At 39.5% G+C, this 20,261-nt stretch overlaps 1 protein-coding gene across 1 annotated transcript in view; it reads right to left on the bottom strand.

Annotated features, from left to right (window-relative positions):
• Positions 1 to 1,650: 1,650 nt before the first annotated feature.
• Positions 1,651 to 20,261, bottom strand: part of IPO5 (importin 5) — a 34,207-nt gene continuing 15,596 nt past the window's right edge. Inside the window, exons 10-25 of the mRNA XM_010831510.1 lie at positions 17,712 to 17,836; positions 17,529 to 17,618; positions 17,274 to 17,447; positions 15,303 to 15,521; positions 13,804 to 13,887; positions 12,268 to 12,400; positions 12,049 to 12,170; positions 9,944 to 10,040; positions 8,600 to 8,772; positions 7,568 to 7,679; positions 7,424 to 7,479; positions 6,258 to 6,380; positions 5,187 to 5,406; positions 4,376 to 4,604; positions 3,013 to 3,154; positions 1,651 to 2,409 (exon numbers count right to left, since the gene is read on the bottom strand). Of these exons, the coding sequence (XP_010829812.1) occupies positions 2,323 to 2,409; positions 3,013 to 3,154; positions 4,376 to 4,604; positions 5,187 to 5,406; positions 6,258 to 6,380; positions 7,424 to 7,479; positions 7,568 to 7,679; positions 8,600 to 8,772; positions 9,944 to 10,040; positions 12,049 to 12,170; positions 12,268 to 12,400; positions 13,804 to 13,887; positions 15,303 to 15,521; positions 17,274 to 17,447; positions 17,529 to 17,618; positions 17,712 to 17,836 (2,186 nt within the window). The 3' untranslated portion in view covers positions 1,651 to 2,322. The remainder of the gene's footprint in view (positions 2,410 to 3,012; positions 3,155 to 4,375; positions 4,605 to 5,186; positions 5,407 to 6,257; positions 6,381 to 7,423; positions 7,480 to 7,567; positions 7,680 to 8,599; positions 8,773 to 9,943; positions 10,041 to 12,048; positions 12,171 to 12,267; positions 12,401 to 13,803; positions 13,888 to 15,302; positions 15,522 to 17,273; positions 17,448 to 17,528; positions 17,619 to 17,711; positions 17,837 to 20,261) is intronic.

Raw genomic sequence — 20,261 nt, forward strand, 5'->3', positions numbered from 1 at the left:
TACAGAGTTACAATAAAGTTGACTCTCATTATGGAAATATCATATGAGCTTTAAGACAATTTTTTCTTCAGATTTACAGCATTAAGAAAAATATTCCAAATGAGTTATGCTAAAAATTTCTGACACTTGTGCACGTAGCTTAACCCTTTGTGTTACAAAAGACCCAGAAAATGTAAGGGCCACACACATTTTTTTCCTCTAGAAATAGCTCGGATTCATAAATATATCATTATTGGCTGTCATGCAAGGCCACTAAACTTGGTACAAAAGAAAAACCACATGAATTTTCATCTTGTAGAGGTGTTAAAAAGGTTTCCCCAGGTAATTTAAAAGAATTGTGTGTCACAATTAGTTACAAGCCCTGGATTTCAGGATCATGTCACATTGTCTTTAAAACCAAACTTCTCTGATTTGGTTCAACTCCAATTATTTATTCTATTTCTATGCAGAAGGATGCAGTCAACCTGCAATTGATTGATCTGTACCCACCTACTTCTTTCAGGGACCTTAGACCCCTGTGACGGGGGTATGTCTTCTGACTTTTTCCAAAAACATTTAAGTAAGTGCTCAGTACAGCCCTCCACAAACAGCAGACTCTCCAAAAAAAAGTACCCATCTTCTGACCATATACCATCTCAAATTAGGTGAGCACACACATTTTTAACGTTTTTAGTAATAAGTTAAAAAAAAAAAAAGGCAAATCTAACTTGCTCCAGTTGATTGCCATCACTACTCGAATGAGCTTTCCAAACAGCATTCTGTTTAAGAAAGGACTGACGGGTTGTCCTACCACATTTTACTCCAACAGGAAGACAGGCTATTAGGGAGCTTCAAATATCCCCTCCCATCATATTAAGAGAGTCAAACAGGTACCACTGAAAGCAATGATCTTCTTGAGAAGTCATTCAACATGGTATGTGCCCTGCCAGATACCAAAGCTTCTGGGCTAGAAACAAAATACAAGTGAAGGGTATTTGCTCCCAACCAAACCATCTTTATATAATTTATTCTACTTTCTACTTCATTTCAGATTTACTTTTAATAAAGTAATGCAAATCATTTAAAGAAAAAAACCTTTAATTTTAAATTCTGATCTAAGCATAAAATTCATTTTTGTGTCACGGTTAAATTCAGTACAAACTATAAAATTGTTAACACTTGAGTTTCAACAGAAATCTAGTAAGACCTCTTAGAAAAATTCCTTAAAGAAACAACAGCAAGTCATTTACTGCTATGAGGTTAATACATAAAGAAAAAACATTCACACATTTTACTGAATTTATCAGTAAATACTTTTAGCCATAATACTTATCATAAAATTAAAAGTTTAAAAGTTGTGTGTGGCTCCATAGCAATTACAATTTGCAATAAAAATACTAAGCCAAATTATTTTTTTCTAACAAGAACAATGCTAGCTTTAAAACGACTGAAGTTTGCACATCAATTGTGAATGGCGTAGGTGTATCATAACCTAGCTTAAATTAAAGTGGAAGATGGTAAAAACTAGATGCTTTTAACTTTGAATTGCACGAAGAAAATATCAGGGGGAAACAAAACTCAGAGCCATTGTTAGCCGTTTAAAAAATATTACTCTTATATTAAAAACATTAAATGAATCAAAGCCAGACAGTACTAAATTTTTACACAAACTTCTTTTGTATTTCAACGTTGTTTATTGAGGAGTGAATGAGACTACTGCCAGACATGCCAACGACACTTCACATTCAAGGGCTGGAAGCCAAAAAGCTTTCCAAACTGAGTCACTGCATAAGCCTTTTAGGGAAAAGGATCGAGAGTGACGTAAAATAACATTTTCATGCTTGTTGTTTTTGTCTTCAGCTTTTCTTCAATGTTTGGATCTATGAGCTTGCTGGGTTGAAGGCTTCTTTCTACCCCACAAAAAGGCTCACACTCCAATTAAGAGAATGAACACTAGGTGTACAGCAACTTGTTTTAACACACATCTATGCTGAGGAACGGATCTTAATTAAAGCTGTTTTGTCTTAAGTTTCCTTGTATCTAGTGAGGAAAATTAATTTTATTTCCCTTTCGCCTTCACATGGGTGGGTCACACCAATAGAAAAATACTCTTCAGTGTTACTGCAGGGCTCACGGGACTTCCTCAGTAGTCGGGTGGGGGGAAATCCACTTACACACCATCCTGAAGCCCAGGGCTTCTCGTTCTGCTGTTGTGGCTTTGCAGAAGAATGGCCTACACACAACTCTACCGTTCTCTTTTGCTCAAAAACAAAACAAAGAAACCTAAACAAAAGGGTAAACGTTTATTTGGAGTTAGTTATCTGGTGGTGGTAGTAAGGCCCTTCAGGCAGAGTTCAGGAGCTCCTGTATGGCTGCCTGCTGCTCGGGACTGAGCTGCGCTATGCATTCAGTCCACAGTCCTCCAGAAGTCTAGGAAAGAACAACGTCACATGTTTAGATTTGGCAAAACGGTTACTGGGCAGTACCCTCATAACCATCATTAGGCAGACTGTAACGGCAAAGTACTCTTTCCAGTAGATTAGCCTGATGAACACCACTGTACAAGCAAGACATCTTTTCATTTCTATGAAGTATGTTTCACTCACAGTAAGCTTTCTCATTTGTACATTGATAAAGCTACACCACTTTTGATGACCTGTTCAAGTTATCTACACACATCCACTTAGGGAGGAAAACTTGATTATAAAACATTGGTAGTTGACAGTTACTACGATTAACGTCTCGCCTTTCTGTTTTCACATATATACAGAAAAATAACATAATGAGTATGTGCTAATCTCAGATTTAAGACAAAGGTTTCAGTTTTAATAGATAATGAGAATATACGGATAGATTATATTAAGTATAATCTATTTGAGGCTTGATGACAAGATAATATAAAAGTGAAATTTCCTTAGCTTGTTGAATTTCTACTCTCTTCCTCTAATAGAAAAAATACAGAAAAACAAAACTAAACAAAAAACCCCCAAACCATTTTAGTTCTTCTTTCCCAATTTAACTAAATCAGCTTACCTGTACTTGGCGAACTACATTGGCCAGACGTTTGGCACAAGGATCATCATGTTTAATTGCCTCATGCATTTCTCCTTCTGCGATTATACTGAATATTTTGGGCAGATTGGTATTGTTTGGGCCAAGGACAATTGGGTGATTACTGAAATAAGAGAAGAAAACCATCATAAATGAAAACTGTAATAGAAAATCACTCAAGCACTCATATATTTTCCCATACCCTTCCCCCAATACCAAATTCTGTTATTAGGGCCTTCCTTATACAATGATCATGCACTAAAATCAACTGCCTTTTAAATCCAGTAGGAGGAAACCTGATTAGCTTTGCAGTTTCTTCCCATGTAAACCATACATATAAGAACAGTTCCTTAACATAAATTTTATTTAGATACTACAGAATGGTTTCTAAAATAAATTTGAAGTTCAAAAAGACTTACAGGCATTTCAAAAGTAAACTGGGAAATGAGTTCCAGTCAAGTTTAACGGAAAGAACCCTAACAGTGAATCTGACTAGTTTTATCTTTTTCATCAGGAAAATTTCAGAGCAGTTATTTCCAAGGGAGAAGATTAAATAGCACGATGGAGAACAGGTCACTTCAGAGGCAAGAACAGGTTAACGCATCTCCACGATGGCTCTGAAGTATTCCTTAATGATGTCCTCAGTGAAAAGACTTCTAGTATTTTTATGACCAGTGAGAACTTAGGCGTGAAGGAATACACACATTGGCCCATTTCTACAAACTCCATGAGACGAGTGGTTGTAGCCCCTGATTTATTTATGAACTAAAAGCAGTAGTTAATAGTGACAGAGCCCAGACCACCAATGGACACAACTTTGATGTGATAGCTTTTGTAACCTCCTGGTTGTTCTAATTCTTAGCAATACTCACAGACACAAAATAACACTAATAACGCTAAAGGTCAAGGGCCAGACCATGAGTGCCCATCTGGTATATTTCCCTTAGACCACTGATTTTTTAATTCAAAGAAAAACACTAGTATTTCAGAGGGTCAAATAACAGTACGAACCCATGTTCTTTCGTCTCATTCTATTAATAAATGATATGCCAATGATGCCTCAGTAAAGCTAATGACTGAATGGATAAAAGAATGAATGAATGGGGTGGAAGACAGAACAGAATCTTCTTTGAACATCTTATTCTATAATGACTCATCTGTTGAACTGAATCGCACATAACTCAAAATTAGATGTGATTATAAGGCACTCCTAACTGTGACAAGGCTTCTTAACCTGATTTATAAACATAGCATTATTAGGACCTGAACGCCTGAGAGGCACGCACAGGAAGCACCAAGCTGCGTGAAGGGAAAGGAAGTAAGGCTGCCCTGTCCCGCTGCCCACCTCTCAATGAGGTCACAAAGATAATTGAAAGTCTGAACAGCTTCTTCTTTATCCTCATGCAGTGGAAGCCAAGAAAGCCAGTGTGGGAGGACTTCTTCAACGTTCACACAGTCAGGCTTGAACTTCATCATTTTCCCCACCGCTGAGATGCAGTTCTCAGTAGCATTGATGTTTTCTTTGGTCTTAGCATCAGCAGACTGAATAACTCTTACCAGCAGTGGAAGTGCTTCTAAAATAAGCATTTGGAAAGAAGTCAGTCCAAGGCTCATTTACATGCAAATGATCAAAAATATGTCTTATTTTTTGGTCCAGCTACAAATCACAGTGAGAAAATGTTCAAGTGTAAGGAGCACTTTGTTTTCATGACTTCAGAACCATGACAGGGGAGAGGGAGGTTGCCTGGTGTGCTCAGGACCAGCTTCACTACATTAATTTATAGGCCCCCCAAGAGGTCAGCAGTCTCCAGACTTGCACTCCTGATCACCTCAGTGTACTACAGCTTTTAAAAGCCTCCAAGCTCTAGTCCTATGCCGAACTCACAGGGTCCCAGATGTGCCTTAAAAGCACGTCCTCCAAGCCCCAGATGAACTGCACCCTGGGACCGGGGCGAGGAGGCGCTGGTCCCACTCAGACTTCATTCCCATCTCTATGCAAATGAGGATGATAAATGTCTAAGTGCTGTAATAAGGTGTGTGCAAAAGGAAAAGAGAAGGAAGCAGTGTATACTGTTTTCAGGGTTGGGGCAGAAAGCAAGGTAGGGCCAACAGGGATGTCTGGGGCAAAATGCGCGTAACCAGACAAACAGAAGTACCTGTGCAGAAAGGACGGTAGTTATCGCCACCATACTGTGCCATGACTCCCAGGCCATATGCAGCTGCTTGCCTGACTTCCGGGCTGCTGTCACATACGTATTGGAGCATTGGCCTTAAGAAATATTCTGCATATTTAAATGAGGCTGGACTACAGTGTTCTATGACATCATCAAAGATGCACAGTCCCCACTGTCTGTCTGGCCACGGTCTATGTGGACACTACAAAAGAGACATTCTTTTAAGCTTTGGATACTGGAGTGAAGACTATAAAAGAAACAAACATTCACTATTGGCTGTCATCTCACAGGGATATTCCTGATACAGGTAATGAAAAATAAACATTGCAACAATCAGTTCTTATGAATAACAACCCTCAAACTACAGATTTTCCACCATCTGAAATTACCAAGTATGAGGAAGAATGACAGCAGCATCTACGTACATACATTTACTTTACAAAAAAGACAACGGCAATGCTATATTTAAAAAACACAGCAACAGCAAAAGCTGCAAAACTTTATAGTACTGATTCAACAGGATGTCACATGCCTACATCACTTTTAGAAACATACTGTGCTACAAAGTATCACAAAACACATAATTAAAAGCCAAAAAGGGGTAAATATCCAATGACTGCTTTTAATTTATAATACATGTAAAAAAACTGAATATGTAATGCTATCATCCAGAACCTATGATTGTTGGTGGTACATAATAAAGATCAAAACTGAATTTTCTAGGGTCTACTTTAAAACAAAAACCTGTAACCATTTTGTTTCCACTTATTAATTTAGCAGGGTATAGATAATCTGAAATAATAAAAAGTCAGTTGTATATTTTTAGACTGCATTATAAATTAATTGGACTACAGAAAACCTAATTAGTAAACTTCCAAGCATACACTGAGAAAGTATCCAAGGCAATGCAATAAACTCAGTAAATTAAAGAGGTACGGTGAAAACTATGATTTCTAGGATCCATTTTAACCTGAAAGTGTTAAATTTTAAAATGCTGTAATAGATTTTCAGGTCAACTGTCTAAAATAATTGTCAAAAAGAGGTAATACTCACAATTAGGTTGACAATTAACGGAAGCAGCTGTTCAAACCATGGTAACACTTTTTCCTTGTAGCTACTGAATATTGAATGTAAAATGTCTGACACTTTGGTCAGAATATAAACATCATTATCATCCTAAAAAAAACCAAGTGGGCATACTATGTGTTAAAAAAAGTATGTATGTATTTAAAAAGTGTCCTCACTATTCTTAACATTTATTATAAAAAAATCTAAGAAACATAGAAAATTAAGTTTCTTGTCACTTTCTTAAGAGCACAGCAAGAGTCCAGAGACTGAGGTTATTCCAGTGATATCTTGTCTGGCAATAAAAAGACAGAAGGAGTATTCAAGTACTGCACTTACTGCAAATACTTTCCTTGGAATGTATTTAAAATAGATGGTTGAAAGACTATCCCAAATTTCAGAGTTTTGAAATGAGTGATTTTACTTTACTATCTTTTGTTTTCTAGGATTTCTCTAGTTTTGGAGTGGGATGGTGGGGAGATGTGGGGTCAGTTATTTACAACACCTCATCCCCGGGAACCATATGCGTGTCAGGGTGAGCACCTGCCGAGGACAGGGATGAGTCCCACGAGCCAGCACGGGTCCATCAGATGGCCACATGCCACGCACGGCAGACCCTACATACAGAGCTGACCTGTGTTGATGGCATCAAGTGGTCTGATGGTAGGAGTTCTGAGTAACAACGTAAAGAATTATGTCAACCACATGCCTATTGTTTATAGGGATAGGGAAATTTGCACAATTCTGTGGTCCAGGGGAAAGACAGCTGGTATTACAGAAAGACCTGGCCTTAAGCACGAGAGTGTCAACAGTGTGGCTCTAGGCAATCACTTAACATCTGAGTTTGAGTTCACTCATCTTCAAAATGGGGAAAGCACCAGCAGGCACAGATGAGCATTGTGAGAGTGTAGAAGATACGAGGGAACTCCAAAGGTTTGTATGTAAGGTCACTGCGACAAAGCGCACACACAGCACCAGAACACAAACCAGCTAGCCTCAAACCTCTTACTCTCTAAATGAATAAATGAAACACACATCAGATTCTTCTGCTGAAAATTACTAAGAAGTACCTTTTAGGAGAAGTCAGATGAATCAGAAGCTTAAGCATTAATGCAAATGGTCACGTAAGTTAAGTTCTAAATGGGGTAACTTACCTCATCTTGTAGTGATTCTTCCACCTGCTCATCATAGTCTTCATCTTGTCTTTTAACTAAAACACACCCAAATAAATGTCTTCTTAAATGGTCGCCAAAAATGGTCAAGAATTACATCCAGAAATAAAAGTGTGGAAAACTTACCTTGCCGCAATTCTTGGTTTTTAAAATGTTCTTCAAGTTTAGCTTTCAGTATACCACCCAATTCTTCAAAGTGTTCATTATTAAGGCATCCATCTCCCATGACTTCAATGCACTAAACATGAGTTTGAGGAAAGAAAGCAACTCTTAAGATTTAAGTGTTTTGGAGTCAAAAGTTAAACTCCATTAAGAATCAGATGGAGGCATTGAGAAAAATGAACATAACTCCTACCCTGAGATTAAACACTAGATACACTTGGATTATATTTGCTACCACACCAGTACTTAAAAAAAATAATTAAAAAAATATTTTCCCTTTAAACATGTCCTGAGTACGTCTTAAGTGCCAGGAATTATGCTGGGTGTTGCAAATTCAAAGATGGAAAAGACCAACCAGTTTTTAAGAAGCTGTTATCACATGCATACTCTGTACAGAGATGGTGCTGGAGAAAGGCTAAGCTTGTGCCACAAATGGAGGGAATGAGATAAGCAAAGGCATGGAAGCATGCATTCTTTGAAAAGTAACAGAAAATCTGAACTTGAGGAGTGCAAATGGGGACAAAGAATTTTTAAACCCAGTTATGGAGCAAGCTATGGAGTTGTGAGCCTTGGAAAATGGGGGGAGTGACTCAAAAGCAAATTAATGCTTGAGGAAAGGTGACTGAACTGTGAGGGAAAGAAGGAATGGCTTCTGGAGCAGATTAAGTGAGGCACAAGCAAAAAGAAAAAATACAGCAAAAAACAGAGGAATTTAGGAGAGAGAGAAGAGGACAGAGACCAGACTTGACTTGGATGACACCGAAGTGTCATCTGGTGGTTGGATTACTGGGTAAATGACGATGGAAACTAATCAAGACCAGAATACAAGAGCAGCTACTCTTAAAAAGTAAGGAAAAGAGTGATAACACCAAATTAAATATTTTTGGTTGCAAATTATGTTACAGCATAAAAAAAAAAATCCCCCCATTTATTTAGTAAGACAAATATATGAACACACAAACTGTTTACACTAATTTTGAAGAGAAAAATATTTACCTTTGCAAAAGAATGCATTATTTCTGAGAGGACATCTGAATCTGGTTCTGTGCCAATGGCCTTGATTAGCGCATCACACATAAAATGCCACATCTGTGTGAGGTACTCAGGACCACGAACCCTCGCACACTCCAGGAGAAGAGGCATGGATTCTGCCGCTGCCACTCGAACGCGTTTTATTGTTAAGGAAAACGTACTCACTCAAACGAACCTTAGACAACATTTAGCGTGATTACTATCCTCAAGATTGTTCTATTGTTTTGCTCAGTTACATACTGAAGTGCTCAGTCAGTTATTAACAGGAGTGCTAGGCAACTTCTGTTTATCTAAGAGTGCTCTCCAAGAGCTTGCGTTCAATATAACCTGTGTATAAAAACTCAAGTCTCCCCGCCCCAAGACATACTTCCTGTCTTTCCAATCACCTACAATATAACAGGAATAAAGGTTCAAATATAACCCCTCAACACAAAAATAACGGAGGAAAGAGCCAGGACTCTCACAGTGTCTCAGGATATACCTATTCCCAAACTTCAGGTAGTACATTTCTTACAAAGGCACCTGAAGTAACGACTTTACTAAGAAAACTACCAATGATCTCTTCCTGAATCAGTCTCTGCAGAGTTGCCTCCCCCATCTAATATGATGTCTAAAATAAATGTCTTGAGAATTCCTCTTAGAAATGATTCTGCCCTGTCCTCAGGCATTACGGGACATCTGCTGGGGAAAAGCCCCCTTCTGTGAAGGACACCACCGTCGGGTACTGCGCAAGGAACCGCAACCAAGGGGCTCTGGGGCCGCAGATCTGCGTGTGTGGCTCTCAATCCACTGTGCTGTCATTTTTTAACCCATCTTAAAGTGTGTGTGTGTGCAAAAAAGTGTAAAAATATACCTATACTTATTACAACTACCATTATACTGAAGAGGACAATTGTTACATGAAGATTTATTAAGAGACATTTCTCCCCAGAGGTATTATCCACATTTGAAATGAGCTAGAAAGTTAAGCTGGTCTCTAACCTATTAAAAAGAATCTTACTTTCTTAACATCACCAAAAGACATTTGGGGAAAGTGGCAATACACAATTATAGATATTTGCTAATAAAATCCCAGTCCTTAAAACTCTTCAGTGCTTCACAGAGAACTGTCAAACTAGTGGATAGCTGACATTCTCCTTTTCAGGTTTTTGGCACAAGTGAAACAAAGGCACAAGCAAAGAATCTGAAACCATCATCAGTGCAAACAGAATACTGGTGATGTCCACTTACTTCAGCTAGCACAAAGCCTAATACTTCTACAACTGAAGTCTATCTAGAAATCTTTTCTGTTCAAAAATTACAGGATATCATCGTGGAAATAAAATTTCAGTAGAGGTACCATGAGTTTGACAACCTGTTCAGTATACTCCACAAAGCCTTCTTTTAACTCCTTAGCATAACAAACCTGAAATGAAAGTATTGGAAGAGAAATCAAGATCCATGTCATGCATTTGTTTTTTATTACAAACTGCAAAACTTAAGGACCACAGAATGCTCTACCCTAACTAGAGTTAACTACTTTTAAAGCTGTATGCAGGACAGGAAATTAGTCAAACTCATGGGAACTGTAAAATGGGAAAGGGCCATGCAACAACTGTAAAATATATTGTCATTTAAAAGGTGGAATGCTTCATATTCTTATTTAGTGTGGGGAAGAATTTAGCAAAAGCTTTCGTACTCTGAAAATACTTCAAACAAAAGATACCACTTAATTAAGGCAATATAAAAAGTTATTTTAAAAACCATGAAAATGTAATCATGGCACATCTCTTCTGTAAATCTGCAGCTATGAGTTTCTGTTTTGAATTAAAAAAAAAATCATTACAACAATCAAATGAAAAAAAAAAACATCGTAATTCTTTTCTCTTTTACCACATTAAAAGATTTGATAATTGTGTTTATGTAACTGTAAAAGATGTTACATTTATATTTTTTCTCAAGTTGATACTATAAAGATTCCAAACTATTTATAAATTATAGGCAAATATGATGGCTCAGTGGTAAACAATACGCCTGCATACAGGAGATGCACAAGATGCAGTTCAGTCTCCGGGTCAGGAAGATCCCCTGGAGGAGCTAATGGCTATCCACTCCAGTATTCTTGCCTGGAGAATTCCACAGACAGGAGCCTGGTGAGCTACAGTCCATGTGGCCACAGAGTCTAACACAATAGAGTAAATAAGCACACAGGCGCTGATAAGAGTAAGTTCAAGAGATATGCTTAAATGAATTAGAAAACAATGCCTTGTTAATAGAAAAATAAAATTGAAGTCATTAGTTTTTACTTAGGCTTACTTAACTGCTAGATTTATAATATATCATAAAATGGTTTTTCCAGTGGTCATGTATGGATGTGAGAGTTGGACTGTGAAGAAAGCTGAGCGCCGAAGAATTGATGCTTTTGAACTGTGGTGTTGGAGAAGACTCTTGAGAGTCCCTTGGGCTGCAAGGAGATCCAACCAGTCCATTCTGAAGGAGATCAGCCCTGGGATTTCTTTGGACAGAATGATGCTAAAGCTGAAACTCCAGTACTTTGGCCACCTTATGTGAAGAGTTGACTCATTGGAAAAGACTCTGATGCTGGGAGGGATTGGGGGAAGGAGGAAAATGGGACAACAGAGGATGAGATGCCTGGATGTCATCACTGACTCAATGGACGTGAGTCTGAGTGAACTCCGGGAGTTGGTGATGGACAGGGAGGCCTGGCGTGCTGCGATTCATGGGGTCGCAAAGAGTCGGACACGACTGAGCGACTGAACTGAACTGAACTAAACTGAATCTCTTAAAAATTTTTTTACTCAAGTTTAGTTGACTCACAAAGCTGTGTTCCCATAGTCTCTTAACCAGTTAATAACAAAACTTACCCCTCCCTGTCTACAACACATACTCATACAGGTTAAGATAATCACTGTAAATATCCTGGTTCTCCTACCATGTCTTTTTTCATACAATGAAATCATACCAATTTTATTTTTAATACTATGAGCACATTTTTTGTTCATTCAAAAACATTCCTTAGCCCCTGTCATACACTAAGCACAAAATGGGCAAAAACCCTTCCCTCAGTTAGCTCTGTAACAGTTTTGTAATACTCCAAGGCACAGTGCTTCCTGATCATCATCTAACAACAGGTATTTGGGCTATTCACTGTATTGGGGCTATTCACTTTGTTCTTGTTATTAAAAATAGCACTGGTAAAGAAAGGTTTCATCCACATGATTTCTTTAGGATTGAAATCTGTAAGTAGAAATGTTGAGTCTAAAGGTTTCTATATCTTATTTCTTAAAGAATACATTCCTGGCTCTTCAAACTAACTTCTTCAATAACTATAAAAAGCACTCCTATGAAATATATTTACACACACACATGTATTCATGAGAAGTTGTAAAATAAAGTTTAGTAAACATAATTACCAGCATCTGACAAGCAGTTGACTTTTCTTCCAGTCCTGCAGTTTTAATACCAAAACTTTGCTGATCTCCAAGGTTCACAAATTCCCAACCATCATCATCACTCATGTTCTCCATGTCTTGAGCTATTAACAAAGAATCAAAGCAAATTCATTTTAACTTTGTTAAAAATGATAACAAGGAGAACTCCTACAAGTGCCACTTCCTCATGAAGACACCTACTATCTAGAAGGGCTACTTCAGGCTTAATTGAAGCTGTCTTCATTAAAGGCCCCATCACCACCGGTAGGTACTGCTGAAATTCTTTCCCAAGGATTTTGCACATCCTGGCCCATGCGGAGATCATGTAAGAGATCTGGCGGGGGGAAACAATTAAAAATTAAATTTAAATTGATGTTTCAAAAATGTGTAAAGCCCCTTTCCCCTTCTCATAGAAATGATGTTTTATTTTGGCCCTTCAAGCAACAAGTGCGCCAAAGACCACATACTTATAATGTTCGGAAACAATAAAGTCACTGAGAACTTACTTCTACATGAGGATACAGACAACAGGTGAGGCAAGAGACAGACCAGTGCTATGTCTTATGTTTTCCTGTTTTCAAGAAGCAGTACATAACAGCACATGAATCATGTAACAAAAATCCACTTAGACTTATCAACCCCTGGCCGCTAATTTTCCCCAAGGCAGGACTTTACCTGACTTTGCCTACAGCCTAACACTCCACTCAGTCAATATTAATCACCCCTTTCTCCTCTTTGTTTAAGTTTTCTGTGTAGGGGGTTGTCCACATTTAAGATACCTCTTCTACTACTCAATTTAGGAAGACTTTAATTACTACAAAGTACCCTAGAGAATCTGGTTCTATTTCATCTCTATTGCCCACAAAGGGATTTTTACCCTCTGGTATCTATTTATATACTTGTTTACCTCATGTGGCTGCATGTGCAAACACACTCCCCTACTCCTAATTTCAAAAACAAAACCAAAAAAAGTTTGAAAAACAAAACAAAACAAAACATTTTAAATATGGAAAACAATTACAGCATGGCTGTGCAAAGTTAAAATTTAATCCAACAATTATTTATTGAATGCTCATTGTGCAGCAGGCACTGGGAATATCACCAAGAATAGGATAGACATTTGTGACATTATTACAACCGGGTCCTAAGCACCCACCACTGAGACTTGTACTGGCCAGGAAATCTGGGCAGGAGTTAGAAAGGCTGAGTGGGAACGGCTCTTTCTAAGCTACAGGATGTTTGTTCCTGGGCAGAGAAAAGAGCACAACACATTCTAAAATTGTTGGTTGCGACATTTCTTCTGCTTTAGAAAGGGGAAGGAAGTCACGTGGCACTGAACGGGCCAGGAGAGATCCAAACGGACATGTCTTGGAAGTGGCTGGATAAATAAACCCTGTGTTCAGTGACTGAAGTCACAACCCTATGGAGGAAAACCAAAGCCACGACTGTGGATGACACTGCTCAAGGCAAGTGAGGAGATCCGAGCACCTAGGATAATGGAGATCAGCAGCACCAAAAACCTTCAGTCGTAAGAGCAGCAGCCTGAAAATCGACTGAGGAAAAACACGGTGTGCAAAAGTAAACACGTGTATGCACACACGGTGTGGAAAGCCAGTGAAGAATGCCCCTGAAACCAGGGGTTGTATTACCTCAAGAAACCTATTGCTCAATTTTTCTTCTCAGTATTTAGCCCTGCGCTATCAACCAGGATGGAGGGGACCATGCGCGCTGCTTTACCTGAGGGTCGTCATCTTCCATGTCACTGAAGTCTGTTTGCGTCTTCAGCAACAGCTGCATCACGTCAGAGGCATCCTGCATGAACTGGAGTAAAGTTTGGGGAAGACACATGTTACTCACGTATATCTCATCACAGAGATACCACTGCCACCTAATTTTGTTTCTCACATAATAAATCTCTCTCCCCAAATCTATTAACATTTCCCGCGTGAGTTTTAACCCCTCAGATGAAAGTACTATATAGAGAAGTTGTCACATATACTTCAACAGATTTAGTGCTCTAGAATTTCTAGAAAAATGTTTTTCAGTTAAAGTCAAAATGAATTACAGTATAAAGATAGTTCTCGTGTCATCCAGTTTTGGTCCATGGCTTATGCATTTCCAGCAGTAAAAAGATAACTCAAATTCAGAAAAGCAATTCTGGATTGCTCTCTAGCTTCCCTGGTGGCTCAGTGGTAAAGAATCCACCTGCAATGCAGGAGACCCTGGTTCAATCCCTGAGTCGGGAAGATCCCCTGGAAGAGGAAATGGCAACCCACTCCAGTATCCTTTCTGTGAAAATCCTACTAGGGACAGAGGAGCCTGGTGGGCTATGGTCCGTGGGACTGCAAACTTGGACACGACTGAGTGACTGAGCTGCAAAAGCTGTATGATTTTCACTTCTCTGTTTAGTTTTGGCTATCTCCACTGTATAAACAGGCAGTGCTGCACAAAGATAGTTTGAAAGCCAAAATACAGAGTATGGAACATAAAAATGTTTTACTGACTAGGTTCTCAGTGTCTCCCAGAAAACTATTTGTAAGATAAAAGTGCTAGTTGTGGAGGAGACCAGAGAGAAAGGTTTTATGTTGAAAGCTCTGAGAATCAGAATGGGAGGGGCTGATAACAGAAACTTTTTTGGGGTTAGCTTTGACAGCTGAGATGCTGGCTAGGATGAAAAACACATGGGCCAATGGTCCTTTTTAATTATTTTCTGAAGATCTAAATGCATATTTCTCTTGGGACACTCAAAGCTTTGGGGATTAACAGGATTGCAACTGGAATGTTCCCAAGCACTTTTTTAGTTTTTAAAAAAAAATTTTTCAGTCACACCCTGAGGCATGTGGGTCTTAGTTTCCTGACCAGGGATGGAACCTGTGCCCCCTGCACTGGAAGACAGAGTCTCAATCACTGGACTTGGGTCCCCCGAGCATATGTTTAAATATGGGTAAAACTGAACATATGGGTCTGGAATTCCGAAAGCCTCCAGAGATAAGACTGCACATGTAAGGGAAGGTTTCAAAAGCATGACTGAGTTAAGAAGAAACCTTATTAGCAATGAAAAAATGAAGCTGATAATTTATATATAAAATTAAAGTAATACAAGAATAAGATGATGGAAAACAACTAAATCTTTAGAAAACCTCTTATCAGAAAGAAAAAAATCCTCTGGTACCCTTGATGCCCCCAAAGCCAGATGACACACAACAAACCCAACACATTGTTGACAAGTCACTTACCTTTTCCTTCCCAACAGCCAGACCAATGAGGCTGATGCACTCAATAGTTTTTCCTCTGAGAAGTCTGAGTTCCTTTTGAACTGCATTCTCGACAATGTGCTTCAGTGACGGCATGAATAAGTCATAGTAGGGGACAAATTTTTCTTCTGCAGTATCTGCAACTGATGCAATAGACGTCACAACTTGTTCCAAAACTAACTTGGTGCCTTTCTGGATCAACTGGAAGGAAGACAACAGAACATCAGCCCCACAGAGGAGAAGATGGGGCAAGCACTCCCGGCCAGTTCCCGAGGGCTGCACTGAGACTGCACGCTGAGCCCACCCTACAGCAGCCAGAGTGGAGACTAGGTCTCAGCGCAAACTGAAGAGCCCCCACTGAACTATCTGTGAGGTGTTCTCTCCTGTCAGCATAGCGCTCCTCACTTGTGTCCACTTTATCTCAAAGCACGGCTAATTCTCGAGCATAAATGTGAACTCCCTTAAATTTTTGTATCCAGCAAGCTTAATTTTACTCATTGTTCTTCATTTATTTCCACTACTTAATTTTATATCTTGTGCTGTCCGATTAGGTCGTGGAGAAAGTTCCCTTTATGGCCCATTCCTTTATTTTCTATTTCTCTCCAGAAAAATACCACTGAGGACACCCCTGAGAGGTGCCCTCTTTCTCCACCCTGGTGCAACAGGTGAGATCAGCCTTCCCCCTGCACCAACAATCCAGTGTTCTCTGACCTGCCGAGGAAAATTCTTCCTGGGTACTTGCGGTCAGGCCATGTCAGCACCTGGCAATGTTATTCTGTAATTCCTTGTGGGTTCATAGAAATAATTGAGCCGGCAACCGCTCCGGACCCTCCACCCCCTCATCAACCACAGCCACTCTCGGCAGAGCTCTTTCTACTTGTACCTCGAGTCCCCACACTGCTCTGCAAGGTGAGCTCACTCCTTCCTTTGGCATCTCCCATCTGCTCTGTGGTTAACGTCATGACCAGCCTGTGATCCCACAGGAACGTCTTTCTTCCTTGGCTACCCTGCCTCCGCACAGCTCTTCTCACACACACGACCCTCTTCCCCTATCCCATCTCAGCAGCCCCTTCCTTCAGTCTGCACCTCACACACGGGTCCCCAGCGGGGAGCTGGGTTATATAGAGCCATCCTTCAGCCAAATCTACTCGAATGTCCTATCTGACCCATCTATTTCTGATTTAACTAACTAACCTAACTGACCTGCCCTCAACTCGACTACCTCCCTGTCTTCACGTACTACACTCACCTTCCTGTATCATGCTCTTAGCTTGCTATCGTAGTTCACTGAGTGCCCATCCTCTGCTTCAGACCCCTTCTCTGCCTTCTGGGACCTTGTAATTTCCCGTCTTCCTCTCTGCTCTCCTTTAGACCAGGGCTAGGTGAAGTGCGGTTTACCAACTGTTACCAGTTCATCATGAGCCAAAGTACAGACGCTGAGTGTTTAGAAAAATTTTTATAGCAATCTGACAGTAACTTTATGTTTGCTGAATATTCGAATTAAAAGGCTTTTATTTTGTGCGTCCTTTTTATTTTATAGCAGAAATTTCATTTCATTCTACTTGATAACAAACCAGGTTTCTGTTTTTGCCTGTCTTACCTGCATCCTGTCTTTTTCTGCTGCTGCACTGATTATTATTCACTTGTTTTTAGGTTGCCTCTTACTTAAGCTGTAAACTATAAACCATCTTCTATTTGGATGGCCAGGCCTTATTTTAAGAATTCAACATGTTTAATAATACAAAAAGGATATTCTTTTTTCACGTCTTCTCTATGTCTGTCATTCTGGTTAAGAGAGTGGTCAGCACTTTTTGCTTCCTTCTCTTTCACCTTTTTAAAATCAAAGTGGCAGAAACTGCTAACGTTTCCTGAGAAGTCTCTTTCAGAATCACCATTCCCTCCGATTTCCACTATACCAGCCAAACAGACAGCTTAAAAGACAGTGAAACTTACCTCTTGAAGTTTAAGGACCATGATGGAATGCAGATGCTTCACCAAGCTGTCTAAGTATGGAATAAGCAGTGACTTGGGACAGTCCTCTGTGAAGTTGATGAGAGCAGCGGCAGCGTGGGCCTGGACACGCTGATTGCCCTGGTCTTCCATGGTCTGCAGCAGTGCTGCAATCACCTGTGAGACGAAATCACACAGGCTTTTCAATCACCACCCCTCTTCCTGGAGTTTTTCAGTGTCTGCAGACTCAGTACTTACCTTCTCATGGAACTTCTTCTGGAAACCAGGTGCAAAGTCAGTAGCCATCTGTCCCACAGCATTACAGGCCGCATACCTCACCCTAGGATGCTGGAAGAGGAGCTCGTGTGTTAGTAAAGGGAACAGGGTCCCCTGCGAAACCCTGGCAATATATTAAGGAATCAAATGTTTACTGGTACTTACAGGATCCTGAAGAAAAAGCAGAACAAAATTTACTATCTCATTGAGAATCCCCTCCATCTGCTGGTGGCATCCTTCCCCAATGGCGGACAAGGCCATGAGCCCCGCGTGCCGGTACTTCCAGTCAGCTGTGGAACAGTTACATGGCGGGGAAGAGCAATTAGACACCACTGATGGGGCCTTCCAGTCGTCAGGAGTATGAGAGTAACAAAGTATGGTTATACATGGCTATTAGGTAGGCAAACAGAAAAAGTCTGTTTCTGGATTACTTTACTGTCACAGTGGTTACGTCACACAAGCATTTCACTCCCAAAGTTGAAAAGACAGCGTGGCAGCAAAGGGCTTGTCAGTATTTATACCAACCGCCTAAAATAGGACACGTCCCCACAGACTGACTATGGGCAGTGAAGATACGGATCTTCTGTGTCACATACTGCTGTTCACTGAACAGAGACTTAATGATCTCCACAGTCATATTTCTCTAAAAAGAAAAAACGCCAAGGAGAAAAGATGCTGTTTTCGAAAAATTTTTATTTAATAATACGGTAAATGAGCATGGAACCTTATCTGTATTCTAACATTAATAATGGCTATCTGCTTTTTCGTTAAGGGAATATTAACTAAACCAATGTTTATTTTACTGGACTTCATATCCTATTCTATATAATTTCCCTGACTCTCATTTCTAAATATTTGTTTTTACTATATTATCATTCACTTTAAGGTTGCTTTAAATTCCTTGTGGAACAAAAGAAGATACACCTAAATATAAAAACCTGAACAATGGTTCTCAAAGTGGGGTTCAAGAACCCTGCGATTTCCTAAGACTCATTCATGGGGTTCACAAGGTCAAAATCATTCTCCTAATAACATTATTCTTTCACTTTCATTTTGAGAGTACAGAGTATTCTCAGGATTACAGCATATGTGGAATATCAAGAAAATCAACCCAGAAGCACACATAAGAATTCAGTTTTACCTAAGATATTTACAAAAATGCCCAAAATAAAAAAAAGACATTCTCACTATTTTCCTGTTTGTCTTGGAAAAGAGAGTCGTTTTTCATGAAATATGTCATTTCTGTTAACATGTAACAGGTTTAACAAACACACTCTGGGTCATGGTTGTAGAAAACAAACCAATGGTTACCAGGGGGAGGGGGAAGGATAAACTGGGAGATGGGGGATATACACACTACTATACATAAAATAGTTGTAAGGATCTACTCTATAGCACAGGGAACTTACTCTACTCTACTCTACTCTATAATGACCTATATAGGAAAAGAATCTTAAAGTGGAGGTACATATATATATAGACAAATAGGTATGTATAACTGATTCATTTTGCTGTACACTTGGAACTAACACAACATTGTAAATTAACTATATTCAATAAAAAAAAAAAAGCTCTCATCATATTATAAAGGGAAGCAAATGTTCATATAAAAAACCCAAAAATCAACAGCACTCTGAGATCCTCACTGTAAAGGGGTCCTGAGATTATAGTTTGAGAACTGCTGGTGTAAGAGCTAACTAAGTTATAAAAGAAAATCCTAAATGAGAGATCAGACTTAATTCTTTCCTTTGGGGAGCCCAAAACTCATGTAAAGATGTATGTTGTAACTAACTTTACTGAAAAAACTGCTAAATTATTTGCTAAACATTAAAACTTTATTATTTATGATAACATTATTATATCAGTTCAGTTTAGTCACTCAGTCGTGCCCAACTCTTTGCGACCTCTTGAACCGCAGCACTCCAGGCCTCCCTGTCCATCAGCAACTCCTGCAGTCCACCCAAACCCATGTCCATGGGTGATGCCATCCAACCAGTTCATCCTCTGTCGTCCCCTTCTCCTGCCCTCAATCTTTCCCAGCATTAGGGTCTTTTCAAATGAGTCAGCCCTTCGCATCAGGTGGCCAAAGTACTGGAGTTTCAGCTTCAACATCAGTCCCTCCAATGAACACCCAGGACTGATCTCTTTTAAGATGGACTGGTTGGATCTCCTTGCTGTCCAAGGGACTCTCAAGAGTCTTCTCCAACACCATAGTTCAAAAGCATCAATTCTTTGGTGCTCAGCCTTCTTTATAGTCCAACTCTCACATTCATACACGACCACTGGAAAAGCCATAACCTTGACTAAACGGACCTTTGTTGACAAAGTAATGTCTCTGCTTTTTAATATGCTATCTAGGTCGGTCATAACTTTCCTTCCAAGGAGCAAGTATCTTTTAATTTCATGGCTGCAATCACCATCTGCAGTGATTTTGGAGCCAAAAAAATAAAGTCAGCCACTGTGTCCACTATTTCCCCATCTGTTTCCCATGAAGTGATGGGACCAGATGCCATGATCTTGGTTTTCTGAATGTTGGGCTTTAAGCCAACTTTTTCACTCTCATCAAGAGGCTCTTTAGTTCTTCGTCACTTTCTGCCATAAGGGTGGTGTCATCTGCATAGCTGAGATTATTGATATTTCTCCTGGCAATCTTGATTCCAGTTTGTGCTTCTTCCAGCCCAGCATTTCTCATGATGCACTCTGCATGTAAGTTAA

Source organism: Bison bison, unplaced genomic scaffold, assembly GCF_000754665.1.
Source record: "Bison bison bison isolate TAMUID 2011002044 unplaced genomic scaffold, Bison_UMD1.0 scf7180017864527, whole genome shotgun sequence".
Lineage (NCBI taxonomy): Eukaryota > Metazoa > Chordata > Mammalia > Artiodactyla > Bovidae > Bison > Bison bison.